General features: G+C 37.0%; 1 protein-coding gene across 1 annotated transcript in view; it reads left to right on the top strand.

The window, feature by feature from the left end:
* LOC133249610 (transmembrane protease serine 11G-like) overlaps positions 1–20,467 on the top strand; it is a 40,044-nt gene extending 19,577 nt beyond the window's left edge. The window contains exons 4-10 of the mRNA XM_061420331.1: positions 1,260–1,327; positions 1,952–2,112; positions 9,485–9,523; positions 10,449–10,620; positions 11,597–11,856; positions 16,594–16,736; positions 18,909–20,467. Of these exons, the coding sequence (XP_061276315.1) occupies positions 1,260–1,327; positions 1,952–2,112; positions 9,485–9,523; positions 10,449–10,620; positions 11,597–11,856; positions 16,594–16,736; positions 18,909–19,070 (1,005 nt within the window). The 3' untranslated portion in view covers positions 19,071–20,467. The remainder of the gene's footprint in view (positions 1–1,259; positions 1,328–1,951; positions 2,113–9,484; positions 9,524–10,448; positions 10,621–11,596; positions 11,857–16,593; positions 16,737–18,908) is intronic.
* Positions 20,468–25,609: the final 5,142 nt, after the last annotated feature.

Genomic DNA, 25,609 nt, shown 5'->3' with positions numbered 1-25,609 from the left:
CTACCTTGATAATATTATTATGAGGGAGTTTAAATTATAATAAGAGGCAATTTGAGAACATACCAAATTGCAGTTATGTTAGGGTTGCCAGAAAAACAAAGAATGCCCAGTTAGATTTTAATTTCAGATTCTCCTGAGTATATATTTCATGTTTATACTAAAAAAAATCATTGTTTATCTGAAATTAAAGCTTAACTACATTTTTATTTGCTAATCCTGGCAATTCTAACTATCTCAGGAAGATTGGAACAATACGTTGGAGAAAGGATAATTGTACCATATGCTGAACAACATAAGCCCAAGAGATAAATGGGTAGCTCAAATACACACACAAAAAAATATATTAGATTTATCTGGAGACATAACTTAGTTAGGTACAAACATTGCCACATACTATATAGTAAGCTCTTACTGTGTGCATGACCTGATACATTTCCCATTAGGCAACTTATACTGAACATTTTAGTCCTGAAAATATACCACAGAAACACACACACTAGCTCTTTCACTGAAGACTTCAGTTTATACACAGATTCTACAGAATATAGCACTGACCAAAAATGGCAGATCTTTGCCAGGTTTAGAAATACTTCTTTATAGATCTTTCCCAACCAAAAGCAGAAGCTGATGAGATGAGTCGAAGGATGCAACTGAGCGGGACTGGTGTGCCTTTCCAAAAATACATCCTAAGCAAATACTTAGGCGGAAAGAAAAATTGGTGCAGAATATATACTATTTTGTTATATGATTCTAGGTAAAGATTTGATGCTTTTTTCTTGATAAGTAAATTAATTTTTAAAAAGTGTTCCCCAAAATACACATTTTCCTCCTCTTCCCCATTTACCACAGTTTCAAAACACAGCCTATAAATTTTTACCCAAGCCTAAAAAGTTTATTTTTAATCACACTCATGGGGATGATAATTATGTTTGAATGATAGTGGTTGTTAAGTCCATTAATAGCAAGTTTTCAATGAAATTCAGTCTCTGTACTGGCTGTTGAAATATGTGACTTCATAGGCTCTTTATCATTCATCTTTGACCAGGTGATAATTTATTCAAATACCAACATTCAGTTACAGAGATGACCTTTATGATGAGAATATGCCCAAATGAGCTTTCTAGGCATAGCTGTAAACAAACTTAGAAGTAAATGCTGTTTGAATCACTGTACATTTTATACAAGCATTTTTGTAATATACTGAAATGTGCAAAATTCATATTTAACAAAGTTCTACACTTTTTTCTTTCTTTTCTCAGATAGATGAGATATTTCAAAGATCCAGTTTAAATCATCATTACATCAAGTCTCATGTTTTCAATGTTAGGTAATTATAGCTAATTACTTTGATGAAAAGGCAACTTTGTATTATTTAGTTTTTCTTAATTATTTGCTTTCTGGATATGATGTAAAAAATTAAAATATACTGAGAGTAAAAATAATTTAATATTATTACATTTAATTGTTATTTCTCCTTTACAGAGTACATTTAGGGAGAGAGTGCTGTAACTTGGGTAGTGATGGAATATATTCTACTGGTTGTCCTTTTAAAGTTTTTTGTATTTCAGTTAAAGATTCTTACAATCATTAAAAACTCCTCTCAATTTTACTTACATTTTAAAAAATAAACAAATATAATGGATTTTTTAAATCAAGAATAAAATACAAGTTTGATGAATTTAACAAGTGCTTTTATTTGTCCAGAAAAAAAAAAAAGATTTTACCATTTTCAGATACTCTCCCCTCCCTAAATATGATCAAGTTTTACAAACCAGGAGTAATTCAGGTATTAACACCTATATGATACATAAAGGGAAAACATCCATGACAATGAAGAGTATAAAATATTTATGTTGTATTTTCTTGAATATATAACTATATTTATGTAATAAGTTATAGTAATTACTATGCTACATCCTCACTCATTTATTCTGATATTTTTGTTTTTCAGGCCAAGTAATAATGGTTTGAAAATAAACGTATTGCTCAAATTTCAGTTTACCTCTAACAATGCAGACACAATAAAAAGAGAAGCTGATAGCATTTTGCATCAGAAGTTGAAATTAAATGAAAGCTTCTTGAAGATAGATACTTCATTGCCCTATCTTAAAGGCAAGAAATACCATTTTTCTTTCTTTGTTACAGTTTATCATTTTAAGTCTTCTGAGCTACAGAGAAATCTTTATTTAACCATAAAATTAAATCACTTTTATTTGTAAGTCTCTTATTTACTTGATAATAAACAAATCTCCACACAATCAACACTTCCTTTGGTTAGTATGGACACAATTGTAAAACAAGGATAATATGATAATCCAAATACAGTAGTATGTCTTACTCTTTAAAAAATATTTTAGTGGAATTTTTTGAACTAATTAACCATTGTTGTTTTGGTTCAGTTGCTAAGTCTTGTCCAACTCTCTGTGACCCCATGAACTGCAGCATGCCAGTCTTCCTTGTCCTTCACTATCTTCCAGAGTTTATTCAAATCCGTATCCATTGAGTCTGTGATGCCATCCAACCATCTAATACTCTGCTGCCCACTTGTCCTCCTGCCCTTAATCTTTCCCAGCATCAAGGTCTTTTCCAATGAGGTGGCTCTTCACATCAGGTGGCCAAAACATTGGAGTTTCAGCTTTAGAACCAGTCCTTCCAGTGAATATTTACAATTGATTTCCTTTAGGATTGACTGGTTTGATCTCCTTACTGTCCAAGGGATCTCAAGAGTCTTCTTCAACACAATTCAAAAGGATCAATTCTTTGGCACTCAGCCTTCTTTATGTTCCAACTCTCACATCTGTATGTGACTACTGGAAAAACAGCTTTGACTATATGGACCTTTGTTGGCAAAGTGATGTCTCTGCTTTTTAATATGCTGTCTAGGTTTGCCATAGCTTTCCATCCAAGGAGCAAGTATCTTTTAATTTAGTGGCTGCAGTCACTATCCACAGTGATTTTGGAGCCCAAGAAAATACAATCAGTCACTGTTTCTACTTTCCCCCATCTATCTGCCATGAAGTGAAGGGACCTGATGCCATGATCTTAGTGTTTTGAATATTGAGTTTTAAACCAGCTTTTTCATGCTCCTCTTTCACCCTCATCAAGAGGCTCTTTAGTTCCTTTTCACTTTCTGCCACTAGAGTTGTATCATCTGCATATCTGAGGTTGTTGATATTTCTCTCAGCAATCTTGATTCCAGCTTGTGAGTCATCCAGCCTGGCATTTCACATACTCTGCATAGAAGTTAAACAATCAGGGTGACAATATATAGCCTTGACATATTCCTTTCCCAATTTTGAACCAGTCTGTTGTTCCATATCTGGTTCTAACTGTTGCTTCTTGTCCTGCACACAGGTTTCTCAGGAGACAGGTAAAATGGTCTGGTATTCTCATCTCTTGAAGAATTTACCAGTTTGTTTTATCCACATAGCCATAGGCTTTAATGTAATCAATGAAGCAGAAATAGTTATGCATGTGATAAAAATCTACTCTCTCCTACTAATATAGTAATACTTAGTGCTTGGGTCTTTCTGATGCAATACTCTCTCCAATCTGAATTCAAAATGTAAGAATGGTCTGCACACAGATATCCCAGTATGTGAGGTATAGCATGATTTGGCTCCAGTGAAAAGAAGTCTGATATTTTTTCTTGTACTCCCATAACCTTTTCTAGGCATGTAGGATAGGACTGGCCTAGGGAATAAAAGGAAAAGAAAAATGACACACCCTGATAGTACCTGTCTCAGGCATAAAGACACCATCTCATTTACAACAGACATATTTCTAGGTGATGAATGTTTGGGGCCTGAGATTAAACAAACCTTATTATAATTTGAAGACTACTCTTCAGTTCAGTTCAGTTCAGTCACTCAGTCATGTCTGACTCTTTTTGACCCCATGAATCACAGCACGCCAGGCCTCCCTGTCCATTACCAACTCCCGGAGTTCACCCAGACTCACGTCCATCGAGTCAGTGATGCCATCCAGCCATCTCATCCTCTGCCGTCCCCTTCTCCTCCTGCCCCCAATCCCTCCCAGCATCAGAGTCTTTTCCAATGAGTCAACTCTTCGCATGAGGTGGCCCAAGTACTGGAGTTTCAGCTTTAGCATCATTCCTTCCAAAGAAATCCCAGGGCTGATCTCCTTCAGAATGGACTGGTTGGATCTCCTTGCAGTCCAAGGGACTCTCAAGAGTCTTCTCCAACACCACATTTCAAAGGCATCAATTCTTCGGTGCTCAGCCTTCTTCACAGTCCAACTCACATCCATACATGACCACTGGAAAAACCATAGCCTTGACTAGAACGAACCTTTGTTGGCAAAGTAATGTCTCTGCTTTTGAATATGCTATCTAGGTTGGTCATAACCTTCCTTCCAAGGAGTAAGCGTCTTTTAATTTCATGGCTGCAGTCACCATCTGCAGTGATTTTGGAGCCCAAAAAAATAAAGTCTGACACTGTTTCCACCATTTCCCCATCTATTTCCCATGAAGTGATGGGACGAGATGCCATGATCTTCATTTTCTGAATGCTGAACTTTAAGCCAACTTTTTCACTCTCCTCTTTCACTCTCATCAAGAGGCTTTTTAGTTCCTCTTCACTTTCTGCCATAAGGATGGTGTCATCTGCATATCTGAGATTATTGATATTTCTCCCAGCAATCTTGATTCCAGCTCGTGGTTCTTCCAGTCCAGCGTTTCTCATGATGTACTCTGCACATAAGTTAAATAAGCAGAGTGACAATATACAGCCTTGACGTACTCCTTTTCCTATTTGGAACCAGTCTGTTGTTCCATGTCCAGTTCTAACTGTTGCTTCCTGACCTGCATACAAATTTCTCAAGAGGCAGGTCAGGTGGTCTGATATTCCCATCTCTTTCAGAATTTCCCACAGTTTATTGTGATCCACACAGTCAAAGGCTTTGGCATAGTCAATAAAGCAGAAATAGATGTTTTTCTGGAACTCTCTTGCTTTTTCAATGATCCAGCGGATGTTGGCAATTTGATCTCTGGTTCCTCTGCCTTTTCTAAAACCAGCTTGAACATCAGGAAGTTCACGGTTCACATATTGCTGAAGCCTGGCTTGGAGAATTTTGAGCATTACTTTACTAGTGTGTGAGATGAGTGCAATTGTGTGGTAGTTTGAGCATTCTTTGGCATTGCCTTTCTTTGGGATTGGAATGAACACTGACCTTTTCCAGTCCTGTGGCCACTGCTGAGTTTTCCAGATTTGCTGGCATATTGAGTGCAGCACTTTCACAGCATCATCTTTCAGGATTTGAAATAGCTCAACTGGAATTCCATCACCTCCACTAGCTTTGTTCGTAGTGATGCTTTCGAAGGCCCATTTGACTTCACATTCCAGGATGTCTGGCTCTAGGTCAGTGATCACACCATCATGATTATCTGGGTCATGAAGATCTTTTTTGCACAGTTCTTCTGTGTATTCTTGTCATCTCTTCTTAATATCTTCTGCTTCTGTTAGGTCCATACCATTTCTGTCCTTTATTGTGCCCATCTTTGCATGAAATGTTTCCTTGGTATCTCTAACTTTCTTGAAGAGATCTCTAGTCTTCCCATTCTGTTGTTTTCCTTTATTTCTTTGCATTGATCGCTGAAGAAGGCTTTCTTGTCTGTTAGCCTTCTAAAAATTAACTTTGAAATGTTCATATTTTACCAGACTAAGGTGTGAAATGAGATTAATAAGCTGACAAGTTACCAATAAGTCTTCTCTTGGTACTTTTTTTCCCCAAATTGTTTAGAGGGCTAGAACAGATATATTATAATATGTTGAAGAGGAGAAAAGCATTGTGGATTTGACTAAAGAAGAAAAACAGCTTGAAGATAAAGACATGAAGTCTCTGTAAGTGATGTTCAGCATTCAGTTCTGCTAGTCGTGCAAATAGAACAGGGTAGATTCTGAATTCAGTGCATTGGGTTTAGACAGCAAAACAAGATTTTCTGAAAGAAACATTTTGTTAAAGAGGTGGAGGTATGTACAAAATTTTAATTTCAAAAAATTTAGATTTTGGCCTCCCATTAAGACAACTGTTAGAAACTGAAACTGCCTCATTTCTGTGTCTGTCCCCCCCAGTCTTACCCCCACTCTGTGATGTTAGTGGATTTAAGTTGTATACAGAGTTGCTGGATCAGGGTTGGGGGACTGGTCCATGCAGGCATCTGCTGGTGATCCATCCATCCAAAGATTTTCAGTTGCCTGTCTAAGCAAGTTACTGTTAAGACATTCCTCATTCCCATGGGAAGGTCTCCTAAGATTCATAATTTATCCTGAGACACTTCTGTCCTTATCAGGGTGCTTGAAAATTAATTCATATATTATTTTTAAAAATTTACTTCTCTGCAAAAGAGTGGTGAGTCCTTGAATACAGGAAATGTGTCTTCTGTAGACGTAATCACCTTCAGAAGATTAGCACAGAACTCAGTACAGGACAGGAACAGGGTATTTGCAAAACACTGTGTCTTTAACTCTGTAAACTAACTCAGGGTCTCAAAAAGTAAGCATGAAACAAAAGTAGTGTTTTAACATTAACAGATACCACAGAACACTGAGGAACCTGGAATCCTTCCTTTTCTCACCTAAGAGTTTTACAACTATGCTTTAGAAAGTAAGAGGTTATATATATATATAATTTAAAAACCAAAAGTCGCATTTTATAGGGTAAGAGAACTCATTTAAATACATATAATATAAAGACAAATGCATGGAATGCACACTAGGAAGGACTGTAGGTGGTAGTGAAAAGAAACCAAGACTTGAAACCAGAAGACCTATGCCCTAGCAGCAAAAGTTGTAGCCTTCGATAAATTGTCAGACCTCTGTGTCTCGATTCCTGTTTCGCAAAATGAAAATAATAAGTGAAACTTATTCTTTAGGAAAACGTAAACATTTTGAAATGTACAAGAACAAGCAAATTAATGTAAAGTATCATTAAACGGATTTTCTTTGATATCTTTAACAATGTTGATCCTGAGAAGTTGGAGAATTGATTAACTTGTCTTTTAAAAAAAAGAGAGCTTGGAAACTAAACACACAAATGGCTCCAAAACATAAATATTGAAAGAGTTATCTGAGAATATCTTGAGTCCAGCAGAAATCTGTTAAGCTTAGTCTTTTAAAGGTATTTTTTCCAGGATTATGATAAAGCTCAAGGAGAAGCTTTGAGTTTAGCCTTCAACTAAATTTTGTTTTGGGTAATGAATATTTAGTTATAATAGGAAAGGAATGACAACAAATCAAAAAATTATCTAAATATCATGTAATTCAGAAAAAAGAATGCTTTTTAAAAATCAATTTTAATTGGAGGATAATTGCTTTACAATGCTCTGTTTATTTCTGCCATGTAACAACATGAATCAGCCATAAGTATACATATGTTCCCTCTCTCCTGAACTTCCCTCCCACCCCTCACCCTATCCCATCCCTCTAGGTTGTCACAGAGCACCAGGTTAAGCTCCTTGTGTTACACAACAACTTCCCACAGCTATCTATTTTAATATGATAATGCATATGTTTCCATGCTACTCATTCAATTTGTCCCACCCTCTCCCCTTACTGTATCTACAAGTCTGTTCTCTATGTCTGAGTATTCTTGCCCTGCAAATAGGTTCATCAGAATCATTTTTCTAGATTCCATATATATGCGTTAATATATGATATTTGCCTTTCTCTTTCTGACTTACTTCACTCTGTATAACAGGCTCTGTGTTCATCCACATCAGTTCAGCTGATTCAAATTCATTCCTTCATTCCTGGCTGAGTAATCATTGTATATGTGCATTGCAACTTCTTTATCCATCCATCTGTTGTTTGTTTGTTTGTTTGTTTTTAAGGAATGTCCATACTGTTCTCCATAGTGGCTATATTCATTTATATTACCACCAACAGTGCAAGAGTTTCCTTTTCCCACATACTCTACAGCATTAACTGTTTATAGATTTTTTGATGATGGTCATTCTGACTGGTGGGAGATGATACCTCATTGTAGTTTTTATTTCCATTTCTCTAATAATAAGCAATGTTGAGTATCTTTTCATGTGTTTATTGGCCATCTGTATGTCTTCTTTGGAAAAATGTCTTTTTAGGGCTTCAGTCCATTATTTGCTGGGCTGTTTAAAAACATCCTTTTTTTATTTGTTAGTTACTTCATGTTTCTCTGTAATATCTTACTATTTTTCCCTTATCTCTTTTTTTTTTTTTGCTGTACACTCTTCAAACATCAAATTTTTTATATTATTTTCTATAGAAAAAAAAGAAAGATAATTCAGACTTTCTACCAGCATGTTTGATAGGCTTTTAAATTATTATTTTGAAATAATTATAGATTTACATGAGGTTGCAAAGAAATTAATAGAGAAATCTCATGCACTTGCACCCTTCCCCCAGCCTTCCTTAATGCAGTACATTAAAACCAAGAAATTCAAATGGATACAATGCACAGAATTTATTCAGATTCCACAATAATATATGAACTAATGTGTGTGTGGATTTGTATGTACAGCTCTAGGCAATTTTATCACATATTGTATAACTACCATCAGCATCAATATATTCAACTGTACAATGTCAAGGATCTCTAGTGTTACTTCTTTAATGCCACACCTATTTCCTCTATCTATACCTAGCCCAACTACCACTAATCCATTTTTCATCTCTGTGATTACATTATTTTATAGATTTCACATAAATAGAATTATATACTTGGTATCCTTTTGAGATTGACAATTTTTGTTCAACATATTTTGCTTGAGGTTCATCCATCTTATTGTATCAATAGTTTGTTCCTTGTTATTGCTAGGCAGCTTTCATAGCATTCCAGTTTGTTTAACCACTCCTCTGCTGAAGAGCTTTTGGGTAGTTTCAAGTTTTTGGCTTCTACAATGAAGCTGCTATAAACATTCATGTCCAAGTTTTTTCATGAAAATGTCTTAATTCTTTGGGATAAATGTCTAAGAGTACAACTGCAGTTGATAAAAACATTTTTAGTTTTGAAAGGAACTACTAAACTATTTCTAAGAGTGGCTGTACCATTTTGCATTTCCTATTATATGAGTTACCCAATTTCTCTTCATCTTTGCCAAAATTTGGTGTTATCACTATTTTTCATTTTAGCCTTCCTGATAGGTGTGTAGTGATATCTACCTACACCCTCTTCTGTTTAACTTATATTTTAATAAATTGATGTGGGATTAATTAATTAGATGTAGTCATCCATTATGGCAAACAATATCCTTCCCCACGCCGATGATTTTATAATTATGAACAGGATTTTCCCAGAGGATACATATAGTCAGAAGAAGAGTTTAATCTGTGTCTAGGCCTCTACTTTTTGTAGAATTTTATTTAAATTAAGAATTTATTGACTCTTCAATTCCTCCAAAATAGAAACATTCATGTCGTGTAGACAGAGTATTTAAATTATAATTGTTCCACTGCTGACCAATTATCTTGTTTTTTTTTTTCCACAGCTATGAATAATGTACAAGCAGAGCACATCCTGAACAGCTGTAAGTTCAACATTATTATTGAGATGTACATAAATCAAATGCTTGCACATGTGCTCAGTCGTGTCCGACTCTTTATGACCCCATGGACTGTAGCACCAGTCTCCTCTGTCCATGGGATTTTCCAGGCAACAATATTGAAGTGGGTTGCCATTTCCTCCTCCAGAGTATCTTCCCGACCCAGGGATCTAACCCACATCTGCTGCATTGGCAGGCAGATTCCTTACCACTGAGCCACCTGGGAAGCCCACATAAATCAAATAATATAACCCAAAACATTTTTGGAATATCACTATTCCCATATAAAATTTTTCCTGGAAGTATATAACATCTTTTAATGGATACATAATTTAACTCTCCCCAAGGGGAAAAATTACTAATAATTGGAAATGTCTATATGGACATACTTGCTCTACTGCAAAGAAAATTTTGCTGATGACTTTTTTTTTAACAATCCCTTTTAATTTTATCTTGTTTTTATTTGACACATTTTGTTAAAGCAGAAGATTTTGCTTAGAATTTAATGACATCCACTAACTTTAAATATGTGAACTTTGACATTTATGCTATTGTAGTGTAATGATTTTTTGTAACACTAGAGAAGTATTTTAGAAGAGTAAAAATGGTATTTTTCTGCTATAAGTACTGTACATTTCACACTCAAAATTGTAAAAAATCACTCGGGTAAATTTCTGCCTATAAAAATGTGATTCAGAAAATATGAAAAAATATTTAAAATGAAATTGCTGTAAGATGTATCAAATACTTTTTTAAGTTAATCCTTTTTTCAGTGTGAATAATTATTATTCTGTCATGCAGTTTTGATTAATTTTTAAGGTAAGGCAAGTTTACATTTCTATCTTAATGTGCCAAGCATACTCACACACATTTATAACTCTGGAAATAACCGTCTAATTCCCTCTGACAGGTTGCGGTTTAGGGAGGGAGTTCCCATCCATGGAAAGAATTGCTTATGGTAATGTTGCAAAGAAAGCTGATTGGCCTTGGCAAGCCAGCCTGCAAGTTGATGGCATCCATTTCTGTGGAGCCACTTTGATTAGTGAAGTGTGGCTTCTGACTGCTGCTCATTGCTTTGATTCGTAAGTCCTCACCTGTACCAAACTCTCCATATATAACAGATCACCAATTTCATCTCACCTTCACATCCTGTAATTATTATCCCCTTTTCATTGGTCATCTTAGACCTTAAAATGGTATACATAATTGTCCAGCAGACTTAGAAGAAGTAATAATTACTGCAGAATAGGAAAAAATTAGAATATTTTCAATTCCATCTGAATATAGATTCTCCAACAACCTCAACTTTAAAAACAAGTTAACATCACCAAAAGTTAAACACATACACACACACACCAGTTTTCCTGAAATATACTGTACATTTCTTAAAATAAAACTCAGATAATAGTATCCCAACCCTCAAACTTACATCTAATTTTCCCACATGAATATCTGGTGCTGTGCTTTTATTATTGTATGCTTTTTGGTGACTTAACATACTGAACACTTGGGGATACTAAAGAGGTACAATAAACCTATTGAAATTCATATAAAATGGGAAAATATTCTGGATAAAATGTTTACTGAAAAGGAAGGATGTGAAAACAATATGAAAGTGGCTCCATCTCTCTCTCCTTCCCTCTCTCTTTTCTCTCTCCATAGATATACATACATTTATGTGCACAGATATGAGTACTTATGTGTGTGTACATGTGGGTACATAGGTCTAATTTTTATTTACTTGTATACTCATCAACTAATCTGAATTACTTTTACAACCAAAACGGTGATAATAAAGTTTCTTTTAAAAAAAATACAAACTTTCCCTCAAGGAGAGTGATTTTAAGCTATTTTAGAATGGGGAAGGGTTATTAGCAAAATGAAACAAAGCAGTCCCAGGGAGAAGCCACAGATAAAGAAAGTGGGAGGATCCCAAGCAACTACCACTTTAAACAATTTGCCCTTCCCCACCGTTATGTCCATGCTCGTTCAGAGTCCTGGGCAACTTCTGATCAGAAATGATCTAAACCAACCATAATCCTTTTAATCTGTGATCAGGTACAAAAACCCCAAACGCTGGACAGCTAGCTTTGGAACAACTCTAAGCCCCTCACTAATGAGACAAGAGGTGCAGTCGGTTGTCATTCATGAAGACTATGCTTCCCATAAGCATGATGATGACATCGCTCTGGTGAAGCTCTCCGCCCCTGTCATATTTTCGGATGAGGTGCACAGAGTCTGTCTCCCGGATGCTACTTTTGAAGCCTTGCCTGAGAGCAAAGTGTTTGTCACTGGATGGGGAGCTCTAAAAGCAAATGGTGAGTATCTCAGTAAAAACGTACAAATGAAAAAAGAAAACTCATCCTCCATTGGAATGCATGCGTGCATGCTAAATCGCTTCAGTCATGTCCAACTCTTTGTGACCCTCTGAACCATAGCCTGCCAGGCTCCTCTGTCCATGGGATTCTCCAGGCAAGAATACTGGAGTGGGTTCCCATTCCCTCCTCCAGAGGATCTTCTCCCCCATTGGAAGAGATATAAGATACAAAATCAAAATATAGAAAATAGATGAAATCAAGATGTCACATGAAAAATATGGCTGAAACAAGATATAAACCCTTGGTGATGGACAGGGAAGCCTGGCATGCTGCAGTCCATGGGGTCACAAAGAGTCGAACATGACTGAGTGACTAAACTAATGGTAAATTATTAAAACTACTATTAAACAGTGCCTGCATGTATTATCTTCTTTATGGGGTATTTTGGAATCTATGTAGCTATAGCTTTCCTTTAAAAAAAAAATGGTAACCTACTCCAATATTCTTGCCTGAGAAACCCCATGGACAGAGGAGCCTAGTAGGCTACCCTAGTAGCCTGGGGTGTCAGAAGAGTCAGACACAACTTAGTGACTAAACACAACTTTCCATATAATGTTATTCTTTCTTTTGTTGCCTTTTGTACACAGAGATTGTTATGGTTGATGATTCTTAAAGTATGTAATTTGTGAGCAGTAATAATGACAAGGTTTCTGTACTGTACACAAATACAGGTAAACAGAAATACCTTAGGCAAGCAATTTGAATGGTGTTCTTGATGCTAAACATTAAAGGAGCCCTTTGTATCCATGTCGGACACAACTGAGTGACTGAACTGAACTTGTATCCATGTGTCTATGAAAGAGTTTTTGAGCCTGAGACTTTATAAATTTGACAGACATAACATTTTTCTACACTTAATAATATATAATAAACTACAAAGAGAGAACTTTAGAGCCTGATTTTAGTTTCCAGGTCCCATGTCTCTTGGTTGGCTTTATTACATATAATTTAATCTGCTTTTGAATTTCTGACTCTTATAGGCTTCCCTGGGGGCTCAGTGTTAAAGAATTTGCCTGCCAATGCAGGAGACACAAGTTCCAACCCTGGGTTGGGAATATCCAATGGAGAAGGAAATGACAACCTAATCCTGTATTCTTGCTAGAAAATCTAATGGACAGAAAAACCTGGTGGGCTCTAGTACATAGGGTCGCAAAAGAATCAGACAAGAATAAAATACGAGCAGCAATATAGACTCTTATAATAGCATTACAGTCTTGTTTGTGTCCTTGCTCAAGGTATAGCTTTTATCTGAGACTTTACAAGTAGCAGTTAGTATTTTCCAGCAATAAGATTTTTAAATTAACATGTATATATATACATACACACATATATATATTTAGACATAATGCTATTGCACACTTACTATCAGTGCAGTTCAGTTCAGGTGCTCAGTCGTGTTTGACTCTTTGCGACTTCATGAATCGCAGCATGCCAGGCCTCCCTCTACATCACCAACTCCCGGAGTTCACCCAAATTCATGTGCATCGAATCGGTGATGCCATCCAGTCATCTCATCCTCTGTCATCCCCTTCTCCTCCTGTGCCCAATCCCTCCAAGCATCAGGGTCTTTTTCAATGAGTCAACTCTTCATATGAGGTGGCCAAAGTATTGGAGATTCAGCCTCAGCATCATTCCTTCCAATGAACACCCAGGACTGGTCTCCTTTAGGATGGACTGGCTGGATCTCCTTGCACCACAAGGGACTCGCAAGAGTCTTCTCCAACATCACAGTTCAAAAGCATCAGTTCTTCGGCACTCAGCTTTCTTCACAGTCCAACTCTCACATCCACACATGACCACTGGAAAAACCATAGCCTTGACTAGACGGACCTTTGTTGGCAAAGTAATATCTCTGCTTTTCAATATGCTATCTAGGTTGGTCATAACTTTCCTTCCCAGGAGTAACCATCTTTTAATTTCATGGCCGCAATCACCATCTGCAGTGATTTTGGAGCCCAAATAAATAAAGTCAGACACTGTTTCCACTGTTTGCCCATCTATTTGCCATGAAGTGATGGGACCAGATGCCACGATCTTCATTTTCTGAATGCTGAGCTTTAAGCCAACTTTTTCACTCTCCTCTTTCACTTTCATCAAGAGACTTTTTAGTTCCTCTTCACTTTCTGCCATAAGGGTGGTGTCATCTGCATATCTGAGGTTATTGATATTTCTCCCGGCAATCTTGATTCCAGCTTGTGCTTCTTCCAGCCCAGCATTTCTCATGATGTACTCTGCATATAAGTTAAATAAGCAGGGTGACAATATACAGCCTTGACGTACTCCTTTTCCTATTTGGAACCAGTCTGTTGTTGCATGTCCAGTTCTAACTGTTGCTTCTGACCTGCATATAGGTTTCTCAAGAGGCAGGTCAGGTGGTCTGGTATGCCCATCTCTTTCAGAATTTTCCACAGTTTATTGTGATCCACACAGTCAAAGGCTTTGGCATAGTCAATAAAGCAGAAATAGATGTTTTTCTGGAACTCTCTTGCTTTTTCCATGATCCAGCAGATGTTGGCATTTGATCAGTGGTTCCTCTGCCTTTTCTGAAATCAGCTTGAACATCTGGAAGTTCACCATTCATGTATTGCTAAAGCCTGGCTTGGAGAATTTTGAGCATTACTTTACTAGCATGTGAGATGAGTGCAATTGTGCGGTAGTTTGAGCATTCTTTGGCATTGCCTTTCTTTGGGATTGGAATGAACACTGACCTTTTCCAGTCCTGTGGCCACTGCTGAGTTTTCCAGATTTGCTGGCTGGCATATTGAGTGCAGCACTTTCACAGCATCATCTTTCAGGATTTGAAATAGCTCAACTGGAATTCCATCACCTCCACTAGCTTTGTTCATAGTGATGCTTTCTAAGGCCCACTTCACTTGACATTCCAGGATGTCTGGCTCTAGGTGAGTGATCACACCATCGTGATTATCTGGGTCATGAAGATCTTTTTGTACAGTTCTTCTGTGTATTCTTGTCACCTCTTCTTAATATCTTCTGCTTCTGTTAGGTCCATACCATTTCTGTCCTTTATCGAGCCCATCTTTGCATGAAATGTTCCCTTGGTATCTCTAATTTTCTTGAAGAGATCTCTAGTCTTTCCCATTCTGTTGTTTTCCTCTATTTCTTTGCATTGATTGCTGAGGAAGGCTTTCTTATCTCTCCTTGCTATTCCTTGGAACTCTGCATTCAAATGGGAATATCTTTCCTTTTCTCCTTTGCTTTTCGCTTCTCTTCTTTTCACAGCTATTTGTAAGGCCTCCCCAGACAGCCACTTTGCCTTTTTTGCATTTCTTTTCCATAGGGATGGTCTTGATCCCTGTCTCCTGTACAATGTCATGAACCTCAGTCCATAGTTCATCAGGCACTTTATCAGATCTAATCCCTTAAATCTATTTCTCACTTCCACTGTATAATCATAAGGGATTTGATTTAGGTAATACCTGAATGGTCTAGTGGTTTTCCCTACTTTCTTCAATTTAAGTCTGAATTTGGCAATAAGGAGTTCACGATCTGAGCCACAGTCAGCTCCCGGTCTTGTTTTTGCTGACTGTATAGAGCTTCTCCATCTTTGGCTGCAAAGAATATAATCAATCTGATTTCAGTGTTGACCATCTGGTGATGTCCATGTGCAGAGTCTTCTCTTGTCTTGTTGGAAGAGGGTGTTTGCTATGACCAGTGCATTCTCCTGGCAAAACTCTATTAGCCTTTGCCCTGCTTCATTCCGTATTCCAAGACCAAATTTGCCTGTTACTCCAAGTGTGTCTTAACTTCCTACTTTTGCATTCCAGTCCCCTATAATGAAAAGGACATCTTTTTGAGGTGTTAGTTCTCAAAGGTCTTGTAGGTCTTCATAGAACTGTTCAACTTCAGCTTCTTCAGCATTACTGGTTGGGGCATAGGCTTGGATCACCGTGATATTGAATGGTTTGCCTTGGAAACTAACAGAGATCATTCTGTTCTTTTTGAGATTTCATCCAAGTACTGCATTTCAGACTCTTTTGTTGGCCATGATGGCTACTCCATTTCTTCCTAGGGGTTCCTGCCCACAGTAGTAGATATAATGGTCATCTGAGTTAAATTCACCCATTCCAGTGTTTACACTATACACTTACTATAGTATAGTGTAAACATTACTTTTCATATGTACTGTAAAGTAAAAAATATTTGTATGACTGGCTGTATTGAGATATTAGCTTCAGTGTGGTGGTCTGGAACCAAACTTGCAATGTCTCTGAGATATGCTTGTATAGCTGTGTGGTTTGTCAAATGATGAGGCAGATTTTCAGATAAGGTAAGGTAAACTGTCACAGATTATCCCAGGTGGTGAGGAATCCCCTGAGTTTAAATAACATTATCCTTCATGTAACTATGTGATCACAGCTAAGACTCAAAACCAGGTGAGCTTTGGTTTCCTCATCTGAAAAAAAGAACATTCACATCTATCTTTGATGACGGTAGCTAAGATTAAATAAAATAGTAGGAGTCAGTGTGCCAAGCATGGTACCTAACACATAGGAGATACCCTAGAAATAAAACTTGAATCTGAACACTGTCATCGAGTCCAGAGTTATATTACCTCTAGAAATATGTTTTATCACTGGTTCATCATTGGCAAGAAACAATTAACTATCATAAGCAATAATATGGAAATTCTTCATCTGTTTATTTTTTTCTCTTTAGGTCCCTTTCCCAATACTCTGAGAGAAGTTGAAGTAGAGATCATAAGTAATGATATATGTAATCAAATTCATGTATATGGTGGAGCTGTATCATCAGGAATGATATGTGCTGGATTCTTGAAAGGAAAACTAGATGCCTGTGAAGTAAGAATATATTCACATCTACAAAATGAATCTGTTACTAGAGATGACTTGACTGAACATAGACTAATGTCACTTTATGTGACTCTATGAAATTAAATTTGTGGAGGAGAGAGAATAGCAGAGTATACAGAGTTACATTAAAACAGATAACCAACAAGGACATACCATATAGCACAGGGGATTCTGCTCAATATTCTGTAATAATCTAAATGGGAAAAGAATTTGAAAAACCATAGATACATGTATATGCATAACTGAATCACTTTCTTGTACATCTGAAGTTAACACAACATTGTTAATCAACTATACTCCTATATAAAATTGAAATTTAAAAAACTTGAATAAAATTTTAAAAAACAGGCATGATTAGAAATTTTTTTAAAAAGTTACAGGGACCAAAAGAGCAATAAGAAATAGTCCTCATTTCCTATTGTCTAGTGCTGTGCTTAGTCGCTCAGTCGTGTCCAACTCTTTGCAACCCTGCGGACTGTAACCCGCCAGGCTCTTCTGTCTGTGGGGATTCTCAAGGCTAGAACACTGGAGTGGGTTGCTGTGCCCTCCTCCAGGGGATCTTCCCAATGCAGGCATTGAACCCAGGTCTCCCACATTGCAGGTGGATTCTTTACCATTTGAGCCACCAGGGAAGCCCAGAGCCATGTGTAAAGAATAATCACCAGCTGCAAACTGGTGGGCTCTGATTAAAGAAAAGCACTTCTTGTAGAAGAGAGATATATAATCATTGCTTCAAGCCATAGTCAGACTCTGTAGTTAGGTATCTTATCCCTCTAATTGCAAGGCGCTGTGGCCTGGGACCTGCAGATGTCTCCACAGCCAGTAGAGCATCATCCCACCAGTGCTTGAACCTTTGAACTTAAACAGTGTACATCACATAGAATTATACTACTTAAGTGAGAAATATCTATATATTCATTTTAAAGTGTTATCTCACAAATCATGTACTAATTAAATAAATTACATTTCCCTCAATCTTACAGAGCATTAATTTTAATCATTAAGCATTTAAAGAAAACACATTGTAAAGTATGGCTATTTCAAGGACTGAAAATAAATAATTAAACCTTCTGCCTATAGCATTTGAAACTGAATCCAACGGTTTAGCGATTCTATGTTTGAAATAGATTCAGCTCCACAAAAAAAGGAATCTGTTGAATAGAGACTTGTATCTGAGTTTATTTCGTAAGAGAGCAGATGTTCTCATTCTGTTGGTTCATGCTCCCTTGCTTCCTTCACCTCTTGTATACTAAGAACCTAAATTAGGATTTAGGACTTTGGGAAAGAAGATCAGGATGATTGCTTTTGGTACACCAGCAGGATTGCTTTTGGTAGACCAGAGTTCTTACTCTCTGTCCACTGGGCATGAGAGCGTACTAAGAATTATGTGATGGGAAGAGAGTTTAAAGGCACAAGACTCTAAGAACCCTGCCTACTTCAAACAGAATCAGCTCTCTTTTTTAAAAGAAACATCTGGAAGGAGTTTCCACATAATATTTCTTTTACATGAATAAACTCATTGCTAAAAGATAAAATTAAAAATCATTTGTGAAAGGGTTAAATACATCAGGGAAGCCTTCTTGATTCCTACACTCAAACCAGTTCACTTGGGAGCAAAACTCTGTGTGTAATCAACGATGCACATTTATTTGGAATGTCCTTTGCCTATCTTTCTCCTCTCAAACCTATTGCTACACAGTGATACAGTGCCTCAGACACTTTCCTATCAACTGGTGGAGCAAGGTGGGGATTCAGATTCAAAGCATGAGATTATTCCTACCTAACAGATTTAGGAGAGGCTTCATGGCAGAAGTGACACTTGAGGTCACGTTTATGTAAGAAACTGATGCTTAGACCTAGGTTCAACTTGTGCTGTCTGCTGAGACCAAGCAAAACTAAAAACTATACAAGGATAAAACTGAAACCTCAACTTTAGTCACACTACCTTCCAGAAAGAGACATTAATAGAGATAAACAGAGATAATCAGGTAACAGATAATAAGAACCTCAACTATTAAATTAATGGTGAGTAAAACAGAACTTGTCTTTCATATTTCAACTTAAAATGTTATTTATTAGACATTCAGATTCTGATTAACTTGTATTTCTGACACCCCTTTATTTATCACATTGATCTTTTTTTTTCTTCCGACTTGCCAGGGTGATTCTGGAGGACCTCTGGTTATACCACGTGATGGAAACATCTGGTATCTTATCGGAATAGTAAGCTGGGGAATGGACTGTGGGAAAGAAAACAAGCCTGGAGTTTATACCAAAGTGACTCGTTATCGGGACTGGATTAAGTCTAAAACTGACATCTAATGTAATAATCACCTCTACATCCAAAATGTAAATGCCATGTGTGGCCTCTGGCAATATCATGTGCTGCTATGTATATTGTCAAGATGCAAATAAGCCTGTTCTGACAACTCTCCTCTAACATGTGAGGAAAGAAGGCTTTCTTTCACATCACCTGAAGTGTCTCACTGACCATAGTGTTAACTCCAGTAAGATCTGCCATTGCTGCTAAGTGTCTCTGATTGCCTCCTGGCTCATCTTTTGGTTTCTACTACACACTTACCATTTTAGAAAAATCCAGCAGTTTAATCAGATGAGTACCAGCTGGCTAAGTATTCCTTATTTTTTTCCTGCACAGCATACTGCCCTTCCCTGACTTCATAGTTTTTAGCTTCCTCCTCAAATAATCCTCATTCAGGATCTGTAGATTCACTGCACCAGACAAATCCAGGTGATTCATTTTGGCTGACATTAATGCAAACGATGAAGAGGCATTAGACATGAAACCAGGACTCAAGAGATGGCACTGCAAGAGTCCTTTCCCCTTTGCCCTCAGATGTTCATTTAACCTCTTTCTGAAACTTGAAAAATCTTGACATTTAAATTTACACCCAACAATGCATATTTTAAACTCTTTAAACAACTACAATAATGTTCACTTTAGAACAATGAATAAATCTTTGGATCAGATAGTAGGAGAACTGGAAATATTGCCAAGGACAGGATTTGTTTCAAACTATGTAAAAATGACTTTTGATATTCAGGAAATAAAAGCAGTTCCTTGGCCTTTTCGTCAGGTGGGGAATGAGAAGAGGCAAGGACTTAGTGAGAGAAGTTACTTTCCAGCTCTAAAAAATGGAAAATGTTCTGGTTCTGGTGTAACTGTACTTTTTACTTCTGTTTAATTACTTACTAATGTAGTTTATTTCTTAAACCATTTTATTTTCAACTTCAGAACACTTAAGGGACCCACAGAATGAGATGCCAGTATAAATTATACATTCATAAATATATGAGAAATCAACAGAAAATTAGAAATTCATTTAGTTTGATATGAGTTTGGGAATGACTTTATTGTATAATATTTAAATTTACTTTTACAAATGGTAGTCATTCTTTGCAGAATTGTATTTATAAAGAATATTCAAATAAGAAAGCATCTTTGGAATGGTTTAGTAATGATATAGTCATTTTATATATATTTAAATGCATATTTTGTGGCACTGTACATGACTAGTGTTCAGCAAAACTCAAACTTTTCTTGTGCATCTGAACTTTATTTGGCTCCCCCTCCTGTTACAATTAATTTAGTTGATGAAATAACTGCCACGTGAAGACATTTTGAGTTTTATATCAAGTAAGAGTCTTTCTTCTCCCACATAATATTATATTGTAAATTAAAATGTATTTATAATGATAAATTCAGACTCATTATCTTTGAATCATTACTACAGGGCAGGGTTTCTCAACCTTGGTACCATTGACATTGTGTCAGGTAATTCTTTCTTGGGGCCGAGGCGGAGGCGGGGGAGGTTTGAGGGGCGGTAGAATCTTCTACAGTGTAGAATGATTAGCAGCTTTCTTTCCCTCTGTACCCTAGGTGCCAGTGGTAACTCTACCAAGTTGTAACAAATAAAAATGTACCCAGACATTGTCAAATGTCCCCCAAGAGGCAAAATCACCGCCCAGGGGAGAACCACTGCCATGGAATCAATAGAGAAAAAGAGTCATTGTTAAAAATCTTGCACCCACAATTGCCTTACATGAGTTTGAAAATATCTTTCTTCTCATCCTTTATATAATGTTGATACACTGAGAATGCCAAAATGCCATTTATCATGATGGTATTTAGACACTCATATCTAAACAATCCAAGCCAAATTAAGATCATTTGGGAATTGAAACTAGTTGGATAAAGGAGGCAGTTTGAAGACTGAGTTGCTACAAGCAAATAATTCATCTCTAGTTGGGCAGATGGGTGGATGGATGGATGGATGGTTGGATGGATAGATATAGACCTAAATAGATAAATCTATTTATCTAGAAATATAGAGAGATTATATAGATATTGATATAAATATTTATCTAGAGGCATAAATGTCAAATAACTAAATCCTGAGTAATTTTTATCTATTAAGTATCCTTGCAATATATAAACAGATACCATTTGAAAGAGTATTACATAATGAGTTGAGGCAGAATGTCTCAGACCATCATTCACTAACACTGTAGACTGAAGAATAGAGAATCATGTAGCATTACTATGCACTAAAATCTGGATTGTCTAATATAGTAGACACTAGCCAGTTGAGGCTATTTAGATATAAATTAATTTAAATTAATACAATTAAAATTTATTTCTTCAGTCATACAAATCACATTGTTTTCAACAATTAAGGTCATTTCCTTTTTTCTAAACAAAAAATTGAACAAGAACCATATTTCAAATCCCTTTTCTGCTGGAACCAGAAAGATGTAGATACAAATATGTTTTAAAGCATTACCCTGAACACTTTTACACTCATGTAATTTAACTTCATAAAAATCAGAGTATAAAACACATATGTAATCTAAATATTCTTAAGCCCCAAGTGAAACTGCATAAATGTTAGTATTCATCAGCTACATAAACAAATCACAATTTAAACACAAAATCACTACCTGTGACTAGCGGCTACCAGATTGGGTAGCACAGATATACATCATTTTCATTGCAGAAAGTTTTATTGGACATCACTGACCTAGCATATTTGATGCAACTACTTACATAATAACTTATTCATCTAACAAACATTTCTTAAATCTCTATGCTTTAGACATTGGGTATTCTAGACAATGGGTACACCATTGTATATAAACCTGAGTCCTATGCTCAAGACCACTTAAAGAACAAAAAGTATTCTTTTAAACTGCTGTTGAAAGTAGCAGACCCTTTGGAGAGTATGGTTAGGCAGGCAAAGCATGACCACTTTTGGCCTCTCGTTCCTCTGGAGCTGCTGACCCACTAGTGGAGAGCGGATCTGTATGATCTACAGCAGGTCCACAGGGACCCACAGGTAGAAATGGGGCCTTCCAATTTCCCTTAGATAAAGATCCTAGAACTTCCTCAATTAGTAGCGTATTAAAGAATCAAAGAGAGGTGTTTTTTTTGGTTACTTTTTAAATCAATAGGGAATTTCTTGTAAACACAAAAGCTATGTTAAAGGCAACCAAACAAGAGTAGCAAATAATGAGGTGTATGAGAGTGACTTAGTCACACAGAAAAGAAATATCAAATTACAGGTTAAGCAAGAAGTCAACCCAAGAAAACAAGGATTGGATTGTGCAATCTGTTAATGTAGATTTATTATAGATGAATCTATAAAATATGAAAACAACAAATCACTGTGACCCACACCTATGTTTATTCAAACGTTGCAAGGACCTAAGAAACTTAGGAAACCTAAGAAACTTAGACCAAATGTTACTATGCTGCCATCTCCTGGTTCATATTATTTTAAAATATATTTTATTGTTGTTTCATTTCAAGATATGAAATTACAGGAGCTGTTTGCTAAACATAAAGCAGTACAGAGATAACTCTGGCAATATCTCTCCAATTTTTTCCTAAGATAACCAAGTTTAAAGTTCTATATATGTTTCTATTGGGCTGGCCAATAAGTTCGTTCAGGTTTTTCTGTTACAGCATATGGAAAAATCTGTACAAATTTCTTGGTCAACCGATTATGTTGTTTTCTATAATATAAATGAAAATATAATATATAGGAACATATCTGTTCACTTATAAATAACTTACCCACCTTTTCCCCCCAAAATGATATTATTTTGGCCTATCTTGAACCAGAGTATGTAGGAAGGGTGGGCCACTGAAGCCTAGAATGTAATGAGCAAATAGTTGAAAGTTTTTTTAAGTTTTACTCAGTCCCCCAGGACCCTGCCTTGCCCTATACTACCTTGAGACAACATTCACCTGTTTTTCATACCAGTCTAGACTCAGCAACCCAAACCACCAATTTTGGAAGTATCAGGGAAAATTCATACAAAGGAGAGAAACTTCTGGAAAAGATAGCAAATGATCAGCTGCTTTCAGGTCTTCTTTTCCTCACCCTCCCTCCTCCAGCCCTCCAGCACTGGTGAACTGAAGTCTAAGAACAATATGACGTCTCCTGAGTGCTGCTTCACTCTGAGAACACAGATCTGTAGCTATTAGTATCATGGTCAGCCTTCACCTGCAGAGGAGTGCCAACACTGAACTTCTTAACTATGCTCAAGCCCCTCCCACCAGCTCAGTTTTGGTAAGCGGCATGGGCCTGACCATGGTACATATCCACCGGTGGGTTTTCTGGTTTCATATAATACCTGTTCCAGAATGGCCATTTTCCTTGGCCAACTAGGGAATTTCTGCTTCAGTCAGTCTTAATTGTGCTTCTTCCAGTCTGTTAAGATCTACTCTTGTAAGTGTGCCTAATCTCCTTGGTCCTTGCCAGGATGTTAAATTCCCTACCTCAAGAAGGTCAATGGATTCTTAGTTATCCCATCTTCAGTTCAGCCCTCCTTCATCAGGCAACTTCAGAACCCAATGCCAGGAACAGGAATACTCCTCTGCCAGCACATATTCACTAATTCTTATAACTTCTTCAGTGCATAGTCTCCTTACCTCCTTCTCAGGCTCAGCACATTCTTAGCTGAGTTATTGGCATGGTTGTCAATAGAGGAGGGGGGCTATCTCTTGAGGAGCCATCGGTTGCCAGGTGAGGGAAAGGGCTCTGCAGCTCTTCCAGCATGCGAGAAGTGTTGGCTCCTAAAAGGAACAAGGGGCTGAGGTTCAGGAAATCTGCAGGACTAATACCAATATCTTTCCACCTGTCTCCATCTTACATTTCAAGATTCCAGGTTTTCTTTGTGTGTGTGTTAGTTACTCAGTCATATCTGACTCTTTGAGATCCCACAGACTATAGCCCATGAGGCTCCTCTGTCCATGGGATTCTCCAGGCAAAAATACTGGAATGAGTTGCCTTGCCCTCCTCCAGGGAATCTTTCTGACCCAGGGATTAAACCTGCATCTCTTACGTCTCCTGCATTGGCAGGTATGCTTAACCTTTAACTGATTTTAAACAACCTTCAATTTCTCCTTATCTCTCTGCAGGGCAATGATACAATTTAACAGTAACCAGCCAATTCCACTATCTTTGTAGGCATTCTTCCTTCTCATCCCTTAATTGCTGAACCATCAACCCTACAATCATGTCCCCTCCACCAGGAAGTTTTCCGAGATCACTGTTGGTGAAATCTTTAGCAAATTAGATGTCACCTCCTGCCATGGATTATCTGTGCCTCACATGCCACTCAGAATGTCCTCTTTACCAATAGGTAGGGAAATAAGTTTTTTGATCTTCAATTTTCTGAAATCACTCAATCATACCCCATAGTTGGATTTAAGGCACAAGAGATTTATAGGGGTAAATTTCTGTGAAAAAAGTGGGACATATGTTGGAAGAGGAAAAGAGACCCTTCAAGATGCAGTTCAGGTCCAAAATTTGTGTAGTAAAGGGGAAAAGAAGAGTTCGGGAAAAAAGTATCACTTGGCAGTGCGGGTGCAAGAAAATTTGGCCAAGCCTATGGGGAGTCTTCAAATTAAAGTCAACCATCAGAGAAGTTCCACATTTTCTAAGAATATGCTTGCCTTAATACACCTGCTGTGTGCTTGTATACTGCTTCTGTTAGGTAAATAACACCATGGATAGAATGGAAAAAAGATATTTAAAGTGTTTAAAATTGAAAAGGTAGTGATGTCTTTAGCAAAATATAAAATACTCTTGCAAATCAACAAAGAAAGGAACAACCATATTAGAAATATGGACAAATGATATGAAATGGCAATTTATAAAAAAGAAGCAAGCATATAAAGCAAATGCTTAAAGAATTAGTATTCAGATTATTCAAATACAGTTAAAGCAAATGTAAGGCAGGGCTTTATACCTAATAAGCAAGTAGAATAATAGCAAGTGCAAGGAAGGATGTAAACCTTCATGAACTACTGATATTTGCATCAGTTTTAGTTAAATTATGTATACACTTGTCCTGCTGCTGCTGCTAAGTCACTTCAGTCGTGTCTGACTCTGTGTGACCCCATAGACGGCAGCCCATCAGGCTCCCCTGTCCCTGGACTTCTCCAGGCAAGAACACTGGAGTGGGTTGCCATTTCCTTCTCCAATGCATGAAAGTGAAAAGTGAAAGTGAAGTCGCTCAGTCGTGTCCGACCCTCAGTGACCCCATGGACTGCAGCCTACCAGGCTCCTCCATCCATGGAATTTTCCAGGCAGGAGTACTGGAGTGGGTGCCATTGCCTTCTCCAATACACTTGTCCTATGACCCCCAAATTCTAAAATATATCATATCATGCACAAAGTCAATTTCAAATTGTTTCCTTCTACATTTTCTTCAGATCAGATAACTTGGAAAAGTTTTAATTTTCTCATATAATTTCATGTTCAAGCTAAAAATCAAGAACACAGGAAATCTTCATTTAACAATAGTTTAGCTATGAGAGTAGAAGACTTATG

This window comes from Bos javanicus, chromosome 6 (genome assembly GCF_032452875.1).
Source record: "Bos javanicus breed banteng chromosome 6, ARS-OSU_banteng_1.0, whole genome shotgun sequence".
Taxonomy (NCBI): Eukaryota; Metazoa; Chordata; class Mammalia; order Artiodactyla; family Bovidae; genus Bos; species Bos javanicus.
This window is presented reverse-complemented; position numbering and strand designations above follow the sequence as displayed.